This window comes from Malus domestica, chromosome 04 (assembly GCF_042453785.1).
Source record: "Malus domestica chromosome 04, GDT2T_hap1".
NCBI lineage: Eukaryota > Viridiplantae > Streptophyta > Magnoliopsida > Rosales > Rosaceae > Malus > Malus domestica.
Genome location: NC_091664.1, coordinates 24,669,156 through 24,687,657, shown reverse-complemented (window position 1 = coordinate 24,687,657; position 18,502 = coordinate 24,669,156). Strand labels below are relative to the sequence as shown.

Below are 18,502 nucleotides of genomic sequence, written 5' to 3'. Positions count from 1 at the left end.
GTTGGTGGCTATCTCCTTCTTGTTTTGCTCTAAATTTGGCAGTACAGTGTTGATGCTTGGCATCACAACATTAGGATGAATGATCGCCTCAGAACCATATGCTAGGGAGAATGGAGTTTCGCCGATTGCTCATCTCTTGGTGGTGCGATATGCCCATAGAACACTAGGGATCTCGTCTAGCCACTTGCCCTTCTTGTCTGAGAGGGTCTTCTTAAGGCAGTCGATGATGGTTTTGTTGGACTTCTTGGCCTGCCCGTTGCCCTGCAGATACCAGGGCGGGGATATGTGTTGCTTGATGCCATATTTTTTGAAAAACTTCCCCAAGTCTTTGCCCACGAACTGTGGACCATTTTCTGTGACGATGAAGTGTGGGATGCCGAAGCGGCAGATGATATTCTTCCATATGAAGCGTTCTATGTCTGTCTGGGTAGTTTTAGTCATAGGTTTGGCTTCGACCAATTTTGTGAAGTAGTCGGTCGCTACGATTATCGTGTCTCTGCCATTAGTAGTAGGTGGCATTAGTCCTACAAGGTTAATCGCCCATTGCATGAATGGCCAATGGCTCGTCTGCAGGTGAAGTTCACTGGCAAGTAGTGCAGGCACAGGCTTGAAGCGCTGGCAGCTGTCGCACATTTGAACATACTCATTAGCGTCTTGATGCATGGTTGGCTAGTAATAGCCAATGTTGAGAGCTTTTTTGCGCCAATGAGCGGCCTCTAGACTAGTTTCCACATACGCCTTCGTGGATTGAGCTAAGAATCTTCAAGTTATCAGAAGGTGATAGGCAACGAAGATGTGTGTAAAATCTCGTCCCCGGAATTTCAATATTTTTTTACGTATCTCGTAGTTTAAATTCATATTTCACGATTACGTTATTTTTTATTATTATTAGTTAATTTTAATTCCGTTTATTTTAGGAATTTTAATCGTTTGGTTATCGAATTTGAAGTTTCATAACCAATCTTTAACATTCGTCGACCTTTCTAAGTTACAACTAGTGTTTTCAAATAGATCTTGAAACCACGAACGCATAGGTGAAAGCTGTTTGCGAGTTTAGATTATAACGGTATACTTACGGATGTTTGAAGTTGTGATACTATAGATTTTAGGAATTATTTAAACTCCCACTTTGTGGGTAAGAGGCCCAATCAGATATTTGGGTTAAGGGACCAATTAGTTAAAAGAGGGAAGAGACCAATCAGATTTTAGAAAGGTTAGGCAGCAGCCAATCAAAAGGGAAGAAAAGAAAAAGAGGGATTTTTCCCCTTCCATTTTCGTTGACCATACACCCACGACAACACCTTGGACCGGTTCTAATTTCGGCCATTTCCACCATATTTTCAGGTGATCTTTAACCATCCCACACCTGCCACATCTTCCATTACCTCCTATCTACCATATCCACACAATTTTGAATGAACTTTAAGCCCAAAAACTGTATAAACCGTGTGGGTGCACGAAGGTTTTTCAAGACGATTTCGCCGTTCTGGCGATTTTCACTACTCACCACCACCCTTAATCAACTTCCCTTGGACCAAAGAACAAGACCTAACTGATTGTAGAGACGTTGGAACACCAAGGAAGTCGAATCGAAGAACACCCACCTTAGGGTTTCCGACAGGTGCGAGTCAATTTGGAGCCTTTTCCGGCCAAATTGAACTTGGCCACATGTATAAAGTTTACTCTACTTATTGAGATCCTTATTCCTGTAAAATTTTGGAATTTTTGGAAAAAGTTTAGAGGCGGATCCTTTCCGGTCAATCACGAGCAGCGAACTCCCTAAACTGTAGAATCTCATGAATGTAGCGGAATGAGGTCGACCTTATCCCCACACTTTCTCTAATGTTTGGACTGGAAGATATCGGCTCAAGGCACTTTATTTACTAAAAGGGTCTTGCAAAGAAAAATCTTTGTCTAAAAAAGGAAAAGGCAATAATGCAACTTTTGATGTCCATTTTATTAGGGTTGCATTGAAAAATTTTCCAGCGAGTTGGGATGGCCAATTGCCACGTGCGGCGGCGCGTGGGCCGAGGCACCCACTGACCATCCTAAGCTAAATTTGATGCCCCGATTCTATATTGGGCATCTGATTAATGAAATTTCGTCGGTTGAGTATATTTTCATTAAGGTTTACCACTTGGATATTTGGGCAAACGACGATCCGACCGTTGGATCGCTACCAAACGTTGAAGTATTATTGTACGTAAAATTTAAGGACCTTAGGAACTTACTAATCGAAAATCTAGTGGTTGGATCTTATGGAGCAAGTGGCGTGGGATCATGGACCCTATCTTTGAACAACGGTCCAACTTCTCTTAAAATGTTTTTATGAGAAACCTATTGAAGTTGGGGTTATATGAATTATGGAAGGAAATCTGAATGTGGACTTGTACTTTGTTTTAGGCGGTGATAGAGCGTGATGCCTTGATTTTCATGCTAGGGTGCATTAGCGCGTACTCCAGGTGAGTGACTTTAATATATGTGATATTGTTATTACCTTGAAAACTCCCATGCTAGTATACTTTGTGTATACCGCATGAATTTCTAAAATTAGGTTTTATGCTAAATAATTGTTTTTATAAAGTTACCATCGATCTATTTTATGAAATGTTATGTGACTTACTTATTAAAATGTTTATGAAATGTGTTTGAAAATATATATTTGAAATGTTTGTTAAATTGAGGGCTAGTAACAGACTATGACCCTGCTTGGTTAATCCGCAATAGGGGGTCACTAGTGGTCTTGCTTGGTTAATCTGCGATAGGGGACCATATTTTCTAAGGATCGTGCTTGGTTAATCCGCGATAGGCGATCCTTATGGCCATAAATACATAGAAGTGATCATGCTTGGTTAATCCGTGATAGGTGATCACTGCCTAACAGTTCCGTAGGTGTGACTCTGCTTGGTTAATTTGCGATAGGGGGTCACTACCTACTTGGTTAATCCGCGATAGGGGACTATGGTCCTGCTTAGTTAATTCGCGATAGGGGATCATACTATTTATGGATCGTGCCTGGTTAATCCACGATAGGCAATCCTTATATCTTTGGTATAGCCACACACACACACACACACACACACTTAGGGGTGATCATGCTTGGTTAATCTGCAATAGGTGATCACTGCCTAACAGATGTGTATGAGTGACTCTACTTGGTTAATCCGCGATAGGGGGTCACTGCCTACTTGGTTACTGCATGGGTGGTTTTGCTTAGTTAATTCGCGATAGGGGCCACTTTCTATTTGGTTACTTATGTAGGCTTCGGCCGAACCAGTGCCCCTCTAGCACTAATTTTTAATGTATTTATGAATGATGGTTTTGAGAATCTTGTGGTTGAATTAGAAAAGCCGTTGGATGTCTAGGTGACTCATTCGGAGATTTCAAATGATTGGTATTGATTTCTTATAAATGTTTTATATTCAAGGTATATAAATTGTGATTGATGTTTGGTGTTATTATTGTTATCACATACTTTGTATTATTATCACTTAGCTCATCCGGGTTGTTGTTTGTTGGTGCACCATTCCGATGGTGTAGGCACTGATCATACAGGTAACATGTCTAAGTAGACTTCGATAAGTCTATAGGTGGGAGTAGCAGTGCAGTTATCAGAGATTTGGAGCGTTAGGTTACCCTTTATCCTTTCTTGTACTTTATCTTTTGGGACTTTCTTTTGAGCACCTCGAACTTGTTCTTAGTCTAGTGAAGGTGGTGTTTCTTTTTGGAATGAACATATTTGTAAATATCTTGTGTTGATCTTAGCCACCTTTATATTTTTTTTGGTTTATCAGTTAAAGTATTTCATTCTGTAACTTATGACGTATTTAACGAATGTTATTTTTCCCTTGTCATGTGTCGATCCTCAAAGTATGCCGGGATCGGGGCGTGACAATGTGGTTCTGAGAATGATCTATGAACGAGGATGCCGTTCCACATGTAGTAGCGTGCTGCCTTCATCTGGAGCTTTCTGAACTCTAGTTTGTCTGCGGGGAGAGTTTCATTGACTGTGTAGTCGATGATGGGATCTTGCCAACTCAGAGTTGTGTTGATTTACGCCATCTCGACTGCTGGTTCCTTATCTATGCTCGGCTCCTCCAAATATTTGACTGGGGTGGAGCGCTTGCAATGATGGTATAATGCGAAGCCTAGGTTTGCTAGTACGTCTGCGTGGGCATTTTCTGCTTTTGGAACCTGAGTGGGTGTGTACGCCTGGAACGTTGCTAGCTATTTTTGTACCTTCTCGAGGTATCGGGCCATACTTGGATGCTTTGCTGCCTACTCCCCCGAGGTTTGGTTGGTGATCAGATGGGAATCGGAATATATCACGATCTTTTTCACCGCCAGGTCTTTCACCAATTGGAAACTTGCTTGTAGGGCTTCATACTCTAGTTCGTTGTTTAACGCCTTAGAGCTTAAAGGGATCACCTACTCGAGCATCGAACAGTCCGGAGTAGTAATAACTAGGCCTGCTCCTGATCCCTGGTAATTGGATGATACATCGTCGTGCAAGTGCCGAAAATCACCTGCAGGTGGGGTTAGGCTGAGTTGCTGCGCTCGTTCGAACATCCGTAAGTTTTTGTGCCTTTAACATTGTGCATCTGGATTGTGCAGAATATTGCATCACCACAATGATTGCGTATGCCTGAAGGTACAGTTTGTGTTTACGGGTTGCAACAACTAGCGCCAAAATCAATGTTTTGATTTTCAAGTATCTGGTTTTCTCATTGATGAGAGCTTTTGAACTATGGAATATAAGTGGTCGTGCGCCCAACTCTTCTCATAGGAGGGTAAAGCTCATTGTTGTTTTAGATATTGCCATATAGATGCATAGATCCACCGCTGCTTCCAGCTTGGATTGCATCGGTCGATAGGTCGTGAGAGGAATCAGCTGAGTGCAGCTACTTGTCAGGTCAGACCTTAGATCTCTTTCAGAGTGATGGGGGACTTCATATCCAGGATTACTCAGATCTTCTTTAGATGTGTGTTTTGCATGGTCTGACCGCTGCTTAGGGTCAAGGAAGATGTGCTCGGCGTCTTTTTCAAGTTTCCATCCTGATTCATCTGCCAAGGCATTGTCGACCTTAACGCCATCTTCTTAACCCGTCTGCTGTGATTGTTATTTGGTGAAGGTAGAATCGTTTTTCTACACTTCAGCTGCTACTGCTGGGGCCAAAAACTTCTTCTTCGACTCCTTAAGAACTTGGTGTACGACTTGGGTGCTGTGCCTCTTTTCATCAGGGATCGGTCCCTACATTTGCTTCCCAGCTTGTTTTTGTCATTGAGCAGTTTGTCACCTGCCTTCTTCTCAGTTGGCTCTACGTCTTTACACAGTTGCTCAGGCGACTTCTAGGACAACTTGGCCTCATCCCAAAGGGAGTGCTTTTCTACCAAAGCATAAGAGTTTGCTAGGATCAAGTTCTCGCCTATAATCAATTCTTCAAAAAATGGGTGATCTGCTGGGAGCCCCTTTCAGAAAGCTAAGTATGCGATGCTGTCATCGCATCTGATGATCTTCGCCTTCTCTGCCTTGAATCTCTTGACATAAGTGCGGAGTGACTCCTTTGGGTCCTTCATGTTAAAGAGGTGGTCAAACTTCTTCTTGATCGAGAGGTAGGATGAATATTCCTTAGTGAAAACCAAGGAAAGTTCGTTGAAGTTCTTGATTTAGAGTGGCTGCAAGGTGTGAAACCAGTCTTGCACCTCATCTTAGAGCGTAGTGGTAAAGATTTTGCACATAAGAGCGTCATTGTTGGCGTAGAGGGTCATAGTGCTTCGGTAGTGCATCAGGTGCTTGTCTGGATCTTCATCTCCTTTAAACAAGGTGAAATGTTATGGGCTGAACTTCCGCGGTGGCTTCGTCTGTTCAATCTCGTATGTAAAAGGTGACCTACTCAGGTTGGCCATGTCTCTCTGAAAGGAATCGTCAGTAGTGTCAATGCGTTGAAATCCGCGTAGCTGTTCTGCTACAAGCCTTTGTACTTCCTCTTGGATTGGTGCTTGGTGGGGCAGCGGAGCCTCCAATTGCCATCGGCGTTGACCTGCCGATCTATGTTGCTCTTCAGCATATCTTGCTCATCTGTGCCGTGATTATAGTGCACGTGGTTCGCCATGTGCTGCCCGCCGTCGCTCTTGGTGGGGTTGCAAGTGGAACTTAAGCTGGATTGTTCTCGTGCTCTCCTCTGGGCGTCACGTAACTACCAACTCTATTGTCTTATAGAAGGATCACTTTGTGGGCCTAGCCTCATATGGACACTTCTCCTAGAATGTCCTAAGTGCTCGTTGGAGTATGGACCCAACCTTGAATGCACACTGACTAGTGAGCTGAATCGGAAAGGAACGCTTCTCTGCACATCTAGGCGAGAGAAAACGTTTCCCCGAGGTCCCAAACAAGAGTGCACACTACCCGAACACTCCGTTTGTGGCGGGCTGAACAACTCTTTGTCTGGACGACGGTAGAATGAGTCACGTTCTTCCGCATTTGTCCTGCTTTGGGACACCTCGTCTGGGGCGTTTTGCATGTCGATGCACTTGAGGAGTTGGTTCACCAAAATGGTCTGCTGCGTGCGGGCGTTCGCCAAATTGACGACCTACTGGGGCAGGTGGTGCTCGCCATTTGGATTGGAAGAGCCTGGAAAATGGGTGTCTCCTTGTGTGGTAGAAGTATAGTGGACTGCATATATAAAGCTTGAGCCCAAAACGGGTCTTCTTGGTCGTTGGGCTGCCACATTATGGCCTGCTGGCTGAGTGGCTTGGGCTTGGGCCCGTTAAGCTGTCTGGCTGGTAGCAGCTGTTGCGTTCTGGGCTCGGGTTTGGGCCTGCTGTCGCAGTGGGCTGGACCTCCTAACCTGGGCCTACTAGGCAGCTGCCAAGTTTTAGGCCTCCTACCTTTAGGCTTGGAAAAGGACCTGGGCCTCCTATTTAGGGTTTGGTTAGGTGCGGCATTGCAATGGCAGTGACGGTGGAAGTGATGTTGTGACCTGATGGCATTGCTGTGGCTGCTGGGTCACGGTGGTGGTGGTAGTGGCACGGCTTCGTAGCGGTAGGGCTCCTCCCTCCGTCGCATTGAGCCTTGAGGATCTCCGTCGTGGGGCTATGTCCTCATCTCCACTCTCCGATCCAAATCCTTACACGTACAGGGTTCTGTTCATCGTAGTTTCTGAATTTCCTACCATTGCATCATTTCTACAGGGATTGATCGAGAAACTTTTCTCAAAAAAATTAATTGATACGACGTGTGAGAAATTCAACGTAATAGAAAATTCAAGAAACAAATGCGAGAAGCTTCTTCGGGTATTTTGAATGAACTCTCTATGACAACACCAATTTGTCGATGTAAATTTCCGCCGTCTTCAGTCTTGACGAAAATGCACCTGTAAAACAATCAACATCTTTGATCGAAGACCTAAGCCTCACGCGCCCATAAGGTTAGGGGGTTAGGTCAACGGATCTCTAATGCCTAAGTTAGTTTCTCTGAGAGAGTAAAGCATTTAGGGCTTTTTTAGGGTTTGCAAAAACTTTGAAAATTTGGTAGAATATGGGGTATTTATAGGGATAGGGCCGGCCATAGTGTTTAATGGAGAGATATTCTCTAAATATTCCCAAGATATTAAATAGGAAATAATATCTTGAGATAATGGAGTAATTATCCCTAATTGATTTAAATTAGGATTACTTACTTGATTAGAGTCAATTTTCAAATGGGAATGTATTAAAGATAGGATTTGGGTAATTAATCCTGATCTTTAATTCCTTGCCAAAGGCAGATGAGATGTGCACAGTCGTATTCAACTGCTGTGACCTCCAGGGATGTGAGTTGTGTGTGGGAGCATATGAGAAACCTGCTCATTTATTGAGGGCAATCTTGTCTTTCTTGAATAAAAATACATGTGTCGCCTCTAGAATTTTTGGGATGTTTTAGACTCCACATATATGTGGTTCCTTAAGATGAGACAAAAGAAAATTTATGAATAACTAGTCTCAAGTTGCGACCTATGGTTTTAAAGAGGCTATTCCTTTATAGAGTATTACTTTTGAGAGGTTTTATTGTATTATACATTGTACTATTCGCTCGGCAGATGTTGGTAGGGCTTGACATGTCATGCTCGACAAGCCTCAACAGATTAGGACATAATCCCCAAAAGCTTCATAAAATGCCTCACTAACAAAAACCAACTGAACTGAAAAAAAATTTGCATGCGGCACAAGTTGTTTCCTGTTAAAAAAGTTTGCATTTTTACACTAAAACACCTAGGATATTATTTAAGGGATCGCCACTATGGGTGATTTTCGGGTGGATTGAAATATGATTTTCAAATTCGGAATTTCAGAATTAGAGTAATCTAAAAAATTTAGGAACATAATTCGGAAATTTATATAATTGATTTGTTTTTGAATATTCTCAAACTTTTCTGTACATATAATTTATTATTCTTTCTTAATTTTTGGTATATGCTTATGTATAAATTCAATCAATTTTTTTAGTATACTAGTATGCTTATCCTTTTTAATATACAAGTGTGTGTTCAATATATGAACAAAAGGCACCAAAAATAACAATAAAATATGAAAGTTGATTATAAAATGCATAAGTTGAGTAAATAACTATAAAAATGAGAATATCATAACCTTTTTCGTCAGAATAAGTTTGAACTCTTGAGAACACTTTGAAAAAAATCGAATTGGAAATTTAGAATTATCATAATCTCTAAATGCATTCTCATTTCCCTTCCAAATTTTCTAAGGAAAAATTAATGAAAATGACTTGATAACTTTGAGTTTTAATGATAAGGACAAAATAAAGGGTAAAATGAATAGTAATAGGTTTGACTTTTTAATGTAAACATAATTTTTCGTTAAAGTAAACAGTACCGCGATTTTTTTCGTTAAAACTACATTTTTCTAAAGATACTTAGATTTTCGAGTTCAAATTAAAAAATTTAATTTCGGCATCAGAAATATCATTCCAACTTGCACCCCTTATCGCCACTGTTCACCACATCAACCGAACAATAATTTGAATGAAAGCAACGTTACCACAAAGTCAGTTAAGACATATCGTACGAGCATATAATATTTACCAAATGACAAAGGAAAAGAGAAGCAAAAAGCAAAGGAAACCTTGGCTAGGCTAAAGAACTCCTGGGCCTCCTGGCTAGGCGCTATAGGACCCTAGGGTAGACACCCGAATCCTGCGCCAAAGATTGGCTGACTTACATGACGACATCTTTCTCCACCTCTCCTCCTCCTCCTTCATTCAAAATCATCAAATTAATAGAGAAATCCAGAGTCTATCTTTCCCTGTCTATAAATATGTACCCAAAAGCACTTATCCCTACCAAGTTCTAGCTAGCAACAAAAGCCCAGTTTTAAGCAACAAAAGCCCAGTTTTACTGTGCTTGCCTAGCTAAATGGACTACCTCACTGCCACTGACTCTAACTCAAATAATTTCGCCAACTCTTCTTCCGTGACAAAAAACAATCGTGGTGGTGGGAAGAACAAAAGTAATGGAGTGAGGCTGTCCACTGACCCACAGAGCGTGGCGGCTAGGGAGAGGAGGCACAGGATCAGCGACCGCTTCAAGATCTTGCAGAGCTTGGTTCCTGGCGGGACGAAGCTGGACACGGTGTCCATGCTGGAGGAGGCTATCCACTATGTGAAGTTCCTCAAGACTCAGATATGGCTTCACCAGACCATGATCAACTTTGCGGAGGATTACCATGATCCTTCGTCGTCATCATCACCACCGTCCATGTTGATGGATATTCCAGCTCATGATCATGATCTTCATCCAATTGGGTGTCTTGATCATGATCTTCTTCCAACTGGGTGCTTTGATCATCTTTCTCACCAGCTTCATCAGCAGACTCATGATTTGTACGCTCACGGCGATGTCATTAGTACTGATGCTTCAGTGCAACCACCGTCACCACCAGCAGTTAATATTCCAATAATGCCCGAGTACAATTGCTTCCAAAGGTCAAGGAACAATTGGCAATATTGAAGCCTATATAAAATATTATAGCTAGCTTTAGTAAAGAGGGGACGGGCGAGCGGGTTCTCTTCGCATTGGTTCTTTTCTCATGGAAAACGGTTTGGTGCCTCACACGACCATTGACGAAGAACTAATTTCGCTTAATCTTAATTTGTTTTCATCAGAAAATAGCTAGCTTAAGTCTCTGTCTGTCTCTCTCTTAGGTTATGAATTAGTATGTTGGGGAGTTCGATGTGATTAGATGGTAGTAGTGGTGTGTTTCAATAACAAAAATGTTTCTTTTAACTAATGTTACTTTGTGTTGCTCTAAATATGGAAAGGAATGTTCTCTGTGTTTGATTGGTTTCTGTCTTGACTGATTTAGATTAAGTGCAAACATGGTGTGCTGATGAACCTAGGAATGATCCTAAAAGTGTGGATTAGCTTAAATATCCAGTGGGTTTTAGGCTGAATCAGTAGATCATGTTGATAAATATGCTTCTGGGTCAGTACTCATTAGTTTCCTCCGGTATTAAGGGGGTTCTCTCGTATCAAAATGCTGTTGCAAACTTGCAATCATTTCATATCCCCACCCACTATTTACAAGTTTTTAGTTTTTTTTTTTATATTTTGCTAAGAAGTGTTTTTCTTACAAAAAGATCGATTTACGAGCATTGAGTTTAGTTTTTTTTTGTTTTTTTTTTTTGCTAACTAAGTATTTTTCTTGCTAACTAGAATGATTGGACGGATAATAGAATTGTTGCACAATCCATATTCTATCATGCCATAAAATTAAACCTTACATTTAAAAGGAAGCAAATGTAATGGAAAGTTGTTTGACTGTTTTTGAATTCGTTTGTACTTATTATGCTAAAGAGAGAAAAAGGAATATACAAAGAGTAAATTAGTCAAAATTATTAATCAAACAAAAATCAATCACTGATATGGTTTGTTTGGAACGTTTTCGGAAGAGTAAAAAGTGTGTTAACAAAAAAAAAATTATGATTACGTTTATACAACCTAAAAGCGTTTTATAAAGAAACATATGCACTTCTTTGTGAAACACTAGAATTTTTAATTAATATTTGAGTTAATTAGGGTTCACCTTGCCGGCCATGTCTTTTTTACTAAACGTTGAATCCTTAATTTTCTAGTTAAAATTAGTGTTACATTTGTAATCATCTGCAATATTGATGTTTGTTAAATTTTTTTGATACAACGTTATATTTATACTAGAGGATAAAGTAATAAATTGTTAATGAACTAGGTTGTTATTAACGAGTATCGTTTACTTTTCCTTCAAATCCATGAATTAAAATTCTAGTCAAATAATAAAAGTGATACAAAGTTCCCCAAAACTAACATGAATAAAATGAAATGCTTTGGTAGTGTGTAAAATCAATTTAGGCACTCGAGCTACAACAACAACAACAACAACAACAAAGCCTTTTCCCACTAAGTGGGGTCGGCTATATGAATCCTAGAACGCCATTGCGCTCGGTTTTGTGTCATGTCTTCCGTTCGATCCAAGTACTCTAAGTCTTTTCTTAGAGTCTCTTCCAAAGTTTTCCTAGGTCTTCCTCTACCCCTTCGGCCCTGAACCTCTGTCCCGTAGTCACATCTTCGAACCGGAGCGTCAGTCGGCCTTCTTTGCCCATGTCCAAATCACCGGAACCGATTTTCTCTCATCTTTCCTTCAATTTCGGCTACTCCTACTTTACCTCGGATATCCTCATGCCCAATCTTATCCTTTCTCGTGTGCCCACACATCCCACGAAGCATCCTCATCTCCGCTACACCCATTTTGTGTACGTGTTGATGCTTCACCGTCCAACATTCTGTGCCATACAACATCGTTGGCCTTATTGTCGTCCTATAAAATTTTCCCTTGAGCTTCAGTGACCTACGACGGTCACATAACACGCCGGATGCACTCTTACACTTCATCCATCCAGGTCGTATTCTATGGTTGAGATCTCCATCTAATTCTCCGTTCTCTTGCAAGATAGATCCTAGGCAGCAAAAACGGTCGCTTTTTGTGATCTTCGCTAGATTGCTCCGGTCATTAGTGTGGATAAGTATATAAATGAATAGAGATAGGAAAGCAAACACAAGATGTACGTGGTTCACCCAGATTGGCTACGTCCACGGAAACGAAGAGTTCTCATTAATTGTGAAGGGTTTACACAAGTACATAGGTTCAAGCTCTCCTTTAGTGAGTACAAGTGAATGATTTAGTACAAATGACATTAGGAAATATTGTGAGAGAATGATCTCGTAATCACGAAACTTCTAAGTATCGGAGTGTGGTATCGTCTTGACTTGCCTTATCTGTCTCATAGGTAGATATGGCATCTTCTCTGGAAGTACTCTTCCTCCATCCAGGGGTGGTATCTTTAACTGGTGGAGATGCACAAGGTAATGTATCAATTTCACTTGAAGCTTACTTGTAGTTTCAGGCTTGGTCAAGCGCGATACAAACCATGTAGTAGGAGTCTCCCAAGTCGCCGAGCTAGGGGATCTGCTGAAAGAGGTGACAGACAAGGTAAGCAATCAGAGCTCCGGCTGATTGTTCACCTTCTCCCCATCTTGCAGCAGCATGAAGGATAAAGAGAAGAAAGATGAGAAGAGATGATATGGGATACTTTTGCTTTTGAAGAAGTAACTTTCCACAGGCTTATTCTTGAACTGAGCTGGAGGGTTTTCTGGTTTCCTCCAGAGCCGACTGAAGAATTTGAGGGTCAAAACAAGTCCATCAAATCTAGAGTACGTTCGACCCTACTGATATGGGATACTTTTGCTTTTGACAGAGTAATGGATGTATCGGCACGTGTGCTGTTACGCTTGTCTCCACATGCTTCCTTGTATCCTTCGCACTTGCCCTATCTGTTCCTCAAGCAGATGCGGTATCTTCCCTGGAAACATAAGATGTTGAAGATGAGTACTCGAGAGCAATGCCAGGTAAGTAATCAGGTAAGGGGTTCCAGGCAGTCAGTTCCTGGCTGGAAGCTTGATTCCAAGTGCTGACTGATTGCTCTCTTTCTCCTTGTCTTGCAGGTAACAACAAGGCCAAAGGAAAAGACAGGGAAAAAGCATGATATGGGATACTCTTGCTTTTAACCCTGATGATATGAGATATTCTTGCTCTAGTATAGCTTGTTTGCAAAGGTATTATCGGGGGGAAAGAAAGCTGAATATTTCGAAAGGCTTCGTTGGGAGTGCCCTCTCAGATATGAGGAAGGGTTGAACATTTTTGCAGGTCTGCCTGTCCGTTGGGGATGGAGGTCGACATATATAGGAGTCTCCCTAACAACAAGTAGTAATGCTATTCCTTTACCCTGCTTGGTCATAGCACGGTAGTGGGAGCTGCCAGCTTCACATGTTTTAACTCTGTCAGAGCACTTTGAAAAAGTGGTCTGTGGTATCTGGCTCTCGAGAAGTCTTCGACAGAATGCCCATAATTTCCGCAAAGCTGAGTGTGCGTGTGACAGGTGCTGACAAGGCTAGAAAAGAAGGTGCCTCTTCGATTTCTGAGATCGGCCCTCGTGGTCTCTGAGCAGCCCAGCTTTTGAGAAAGCGAGCGTCTCTTCGATTGATTCGGAGAACGATGCATCTTCGATTTTTAAGAAAGCAATCATGATGGGGGTCTGGCTCTCGAGATTCGGGGAGCAGTGTCACTTCGATTTTTGAGAAAGTAATCATGTTGGGAGTCTGGCTCTCGAGATTCGGAGGGCAGTGCCTCTTCGATTTTGGAGCAAGCAATCTTGTTGGGAGTGTTTTCTCGAATGTGAGTAAAGGTTGGGCATGTTTGCTAGTCTACCTTGCCACGAAGCACAGAGGTTGACACACAGGGATTTTCGAATTATCCAGCAATGGTACTGTTCCTTTACCCTCTCTTCGATTTTTGAGAAAGTAGTCATGTTGGGAGTCTGGCTCTCGAGATTCGGAGGACGGTGCCTCTTCGATTTTGGAGCAAGCAATCTTATTGGTAGTGTTTTCTCGAGTGTGAGTAAAGGTTGGGCATGTTTGCTAGTCTACCTTGCCACGAAGCACAGAGGTTGACACACAGGGACTTTCCAATTATCCAGCAGTGGTACTGTTCCTTTACCCTTGTGGGTAATAATATGGTAGCTAGACCTTCAAAATTTATGGGTCTAAACTTTGTTAGTGCTGTTTCTTTGCTATTCTTTTACCTTTCTTGGTCAGAGCGATGTAGTGGGAGCTGCAAGCTTTACGTGCTCAATTTTGGCAGAGAACTTTGGCAAAGTTATCTGTGGTACCCATGAGCTATTGTTGCGTGTGGGAAGTGGGTGATTCAACAGTAAGATTCATGTGTTTTCTACTTCCTCAGAAGTCTTCGACAAAATGCCCATAATTTCCGCAAAGCTGAGTGTGCGTGTGACAGGTGCTGACAAGGCTGGAAAAGTAGGTGCCTCTTCGATTTCTGAGATCGGCCCTCGTGGTCTCTGAGGAGCCCAACTTTTGAGAAAGCGAGTGCCTCTTCGATTTCTGAGATCGGCCTTCGTGGTCTTTGAGCAGCCTAACTTTTGAGAAAGCAAACGCCTCTTCGATTTCTGAGATCAACCCTCGTGGTCTCTAAGCAGCCCAGCTTTTGAGAAAGCAAACGCCTCTTCGATTTCTGAGCAGGCGCCTCTTCGATTTCTGAAGCTCCGTCGAGTGCAGATTTTTATAGGGGCTGGCATTAAGTTCCAAAGCACACTTGAATCTCCACCAGTAGAAGCTCCATTCTTGCACTTCTAAGATCTTGATTTGTCCAACCTCTTCTCTCTTCAACACCTTTGAAAATGTCTGGCCCCTCCGACCGTCGTTTTGACTTGAACCTTGTTGAAGAGGCAGCCCCGCCTTCTCCAGACAACATATGGCGCCCATCCTTCGTCTCCCCTACTGGTCCTCTTACCGTTGGGGATTCTGTGATGAAGAATGATATGACTGCTGCGGTGGTGGCCAGGAACCTTCTCACTCCCAAAGATAACAGACTACTTTCCAAACGGTCTGATGAGTTAGCTGTTAAGGATTCGCTGGCTCTCAGTGTTCAGTGTGCAGGTTCTGTGTCTAATATGGCCCAACGCCTATTTGCTCGAACCCGCCAAGTTGAATCATTGGCGGCTGAGGTGATGAGTCTCAAACAGGAGATTAGAGGGCTCAAGCATGAGAATAAACAGTTGCACCGGCTCGCACATGACTATGCTACAAACATGAAGAGGAAGCTTGACCAGATGAAGGAAACTGATGGTCAGGTTTTACTTGATCATCAGAGATTTGTGGGTTTGTTCCAAAGGCATTTATTGCCTTCGTCTTCTGGGGCTGTACCGCGTAATGAAGCTCCAAATAATCAACCTCTGATGCCTCCTCCTTCTAGGGTTCTGTCCAGTACTGAGGTTCCGAATGATCCCCCTCCGGTGCCTTCTCTTTCTGGGGCTCTACCGACTGCTGAGACTTCTCCTAAGCAACCCTTGTGAAGGCTCCCTCTTGTTTGTTTATTTTGACTCATGTATATGTACACATTTGTAGCTTATCGGGGATATCAATAAATAAGTTTTCCTTCATTTCAACGTATTGTGTTAAATACACCAAAACCTTCTTCGCTAAGTTCTTTGAATTTTCTTTTGTTGAAGCTTGTATGTTGAAGCTTTCTGAGTGGAGCATGTAGGTTGGGGTAGTGTTCCCTTAATTTCCCGAGTGAGGAAAACTTCTCGATTGGAGACTTGGAAAATCCAAGTCACTGAGTGGGATCGGCTATATGAATCTTAGAACGCCATTGTGCTCGGTCCTGTGTCATGTCCTTCGTTAGATCCAAGTACTCTAAGTCTTTTCTTAGAGTCTCTTCCAAAGTTTTCCTAGGTCTTCCTCTACCCCTTCGGCCCTGAACCTCTGTCCCATAGTCACATCTTCTAATCGGAGCGTCAGTAGGCCTTCGTTGCACATGTCCAAACCACCGTAACCGATTTTCTCTCATCTTGCCTTCAATTTCGGCTACTCCTACTTTACCCCGGATATCCTCATTCTTAATCTTATCCTTTCTCGTGTGCCCACACATCCAACGAAGCATCCTCATCTCCGCTACACCCATTTTGTGTATGTGTTGATGCTTCACCGCCCAACATTCTGTGCCATACAGCATCGCTGGCCTTATTGCCGTCCTATAAAATTTTCCCTTGAGCTTCAGTGGCATACGGCGGTCACACAACACGCCGGATGCACTCTTCCACTTCATCCATCCAGCTTGTATTCTATGGTTGAGATCTCCATCTAATTCTCCGTTCTTTTGCAAGATAGATCCTAGGTAACGAAAACGGTCGCTCTTTGGTATTTCTTGATCTCCGATCCTCACCCCTAACTCGTTTTGGCCTCCATTTGCACTGAACTTGCACTCCATATATTCTGTCTTTGATCGGCTTAGGCGAAGACCTTTAGATTCCAACACTTCTCTCCAAAGGTTAAGCTTTGCATTTACCCCTTCCTGAGTTTCATCTATCAACACTATATCGTCTGCGAAAAGCATACACCAAGGAATATCATCTTGAATATGTCCTGTTAACTCATCCATTACCAACGCAAAAAGGTAAGGACTTAAGGATGAGCCTTGATGTAATCCTACAGTTATGGGAAAGCTTTCGGTTTGTCCTTCATGAGTTCTTACGGCAGTCTTTGCTCCTTCATACATATCCTTTATAGCTTGGATATATGCTACTCGTACTCCTTTCTTCTCTAAAATCCTCCAAAGAATGTCTCTTGGGACCCTATCATACGCTTTTTCTAAATCTATAAAGACCATGTGTAAATCCTTTTTCCCATCTCTATATCTTTCCATCAATCTTCGTAAGAGATAGATTGCCTCCATGGTTGAGCGCCCTGGCATGAACCCGAATTGGTTGTCCGAAACCCGTGTCTCTTGCCTCAATCTATGCTCAATGACTCTCTCCCAGAGCTTCATTGTATGACTCATTAGCTTAATACCCCTGTAGTTCATGCAATTTTGTACGTCACCCTTATTCTTGTAGATAGGCACCAAAGTGCTCGTTCGCCACTCATTTGGCATCTTCTTCGTTTTCAAAATCCTATTGAAAAGGTCAGTGAGCCATGTTATACCTGTCTCTCCCAAAACTTTCCACACTTCGATTGGTATATCGTCTGGGCCTACTGCTTTTCTATGCTTCATCTTCTTCAAAGCTACAACCACTTCTTCCTTCCGGATTCTACGATAAAAAGAGTAGTTTCTACACTCTTCTGAGTTACTCAACTCCCCTAAAGAAGCACTCCTTTCATGTCCTTCATTGAAAAGATTATGAAAATAACCTTTCCATCTGTCTTTAACCGCGTTCTCTGTAGCAAGAACCTTTCCATCCTCATCCTTGATGCACCTCACTTGGTTTAGGTCCTTTGTCTTCTTTTCCCTTGCTCTAGCTAATTTATAGATATCCAACTCTCCTTCTTTGGTATCTAGTCGCTTATACATATCGTCATAAGCTGCTAACTTAGCTTCTCTCACAGCTTTCTTCGCTTCTTGCTTCGCTTTTCTATACCTTTCACCATTTTCATCGGTCCTATCCTTGTATAAGGCTTTACAACATTCCTTCTTAGCCTTCACCTTTGTTTGTACCTCCTCATTCCACCACCAAGATTCCTTTTGGTGTGGGGCAAAACCTTTGGACTCTCCTAATACCTCTTTTGCTACTTTTCGAATACAACTAGCCATGGAATCCCACATTTGGCTAGTTTCCCTCTCTCTATCCCACACACACTGGGTGATTACTTTCTCTTTGAAAATGACTTGTTTTTCTTCTTTTAGATTCCACCATCTAGTCCTTGGGCACTTCCAAGTCTTGTTCTTTTGTCTCACTCTTTTGATATGTACATCCATCACCAACAAGCGATGTTGATTAGCCACGCTCTCTCCTGGTATAACATTGCAATCCTTACAAGTTATACGATCTCCTTTCCTCATTAGGAGAAAATCTATTTGTGTTTTTGACGACCCACTCTTGTAGGTGATCACATGTTCTTCTCTCTTCTTAAAGAAGGTGTTGGCTAAGAAGAGATCATATGCCATTGCAAAATCCAAGATAGCTTCCCCATCCTCGTTTCTCTCCCCAAAACCATGGCCACCATGGAAACCTCCATAGTTGCCTGTCTCCCTGCCCACGTGTCCATTTAAATCTCCTCCTATAAATAACTTCTCCGTCTGAGCAATTCCTTGCACCAAGTCTCCAAGGTCTTCCCAAAATTTCTCCTTCGAACTCTTATCCAACCCTACTTGAGGTGCGTACGCACTAATCACATTGATAAGTTCTTGTCCTATTACAATCTTGATTGCCATGATTCTATCTCCTACCCTCTTGACATCTACAACATCTTGTGTCAAGGTCTTGTCCACGATGATGCCAACACCGTTTCTCGTTCTATTTGTGCCCGAATACCAAAGTTTAAACCCTGAGTTTTCTAGATCCTTTGCCTTACTACCAACCCACTTAGTTTCTTGTAGGCACATAATATTTATCCTTCTCCTC

The 18,502-nt window shown here is 42.3% G+C and overlaps 1 protein-coding gene across 1 annotated transcript; it reads left to right on the top strand.

The window, feature by feature from the left end:
- The first annotated feature begins 9,154 nt into the window (after positions 1 to 9,154).
- Positions 9,155 to 10,342, top strand: LOC114824412 (transcription factor LAX PANICLE 1-like). Its single transcript, XM_070820343.1, has one exon. It carries the CDS (start codon positions 9,411 to 9,413, stop codon positions 10,002 to 10,004), a length of 594 nt encoding a protein of 197 aa, XP_070676444.1. The 5' UTR covers positions 9,155 to 9,410; the 3' UTR covers positions 10,005 to 10,342.
- Positions 10,343 to 18,502: the final 8,160 nt, after the last annotated feature.

Bases quoted from the DNA above. Each gene is read 5' to 3' on its own strand.
- LOC114824412 (XM_070820343.1), top strand. From the start codon at position 9,411: ATGGACTACCTCACTGCCACTGACTCTAACTCAAATAATTTCGCCAAC.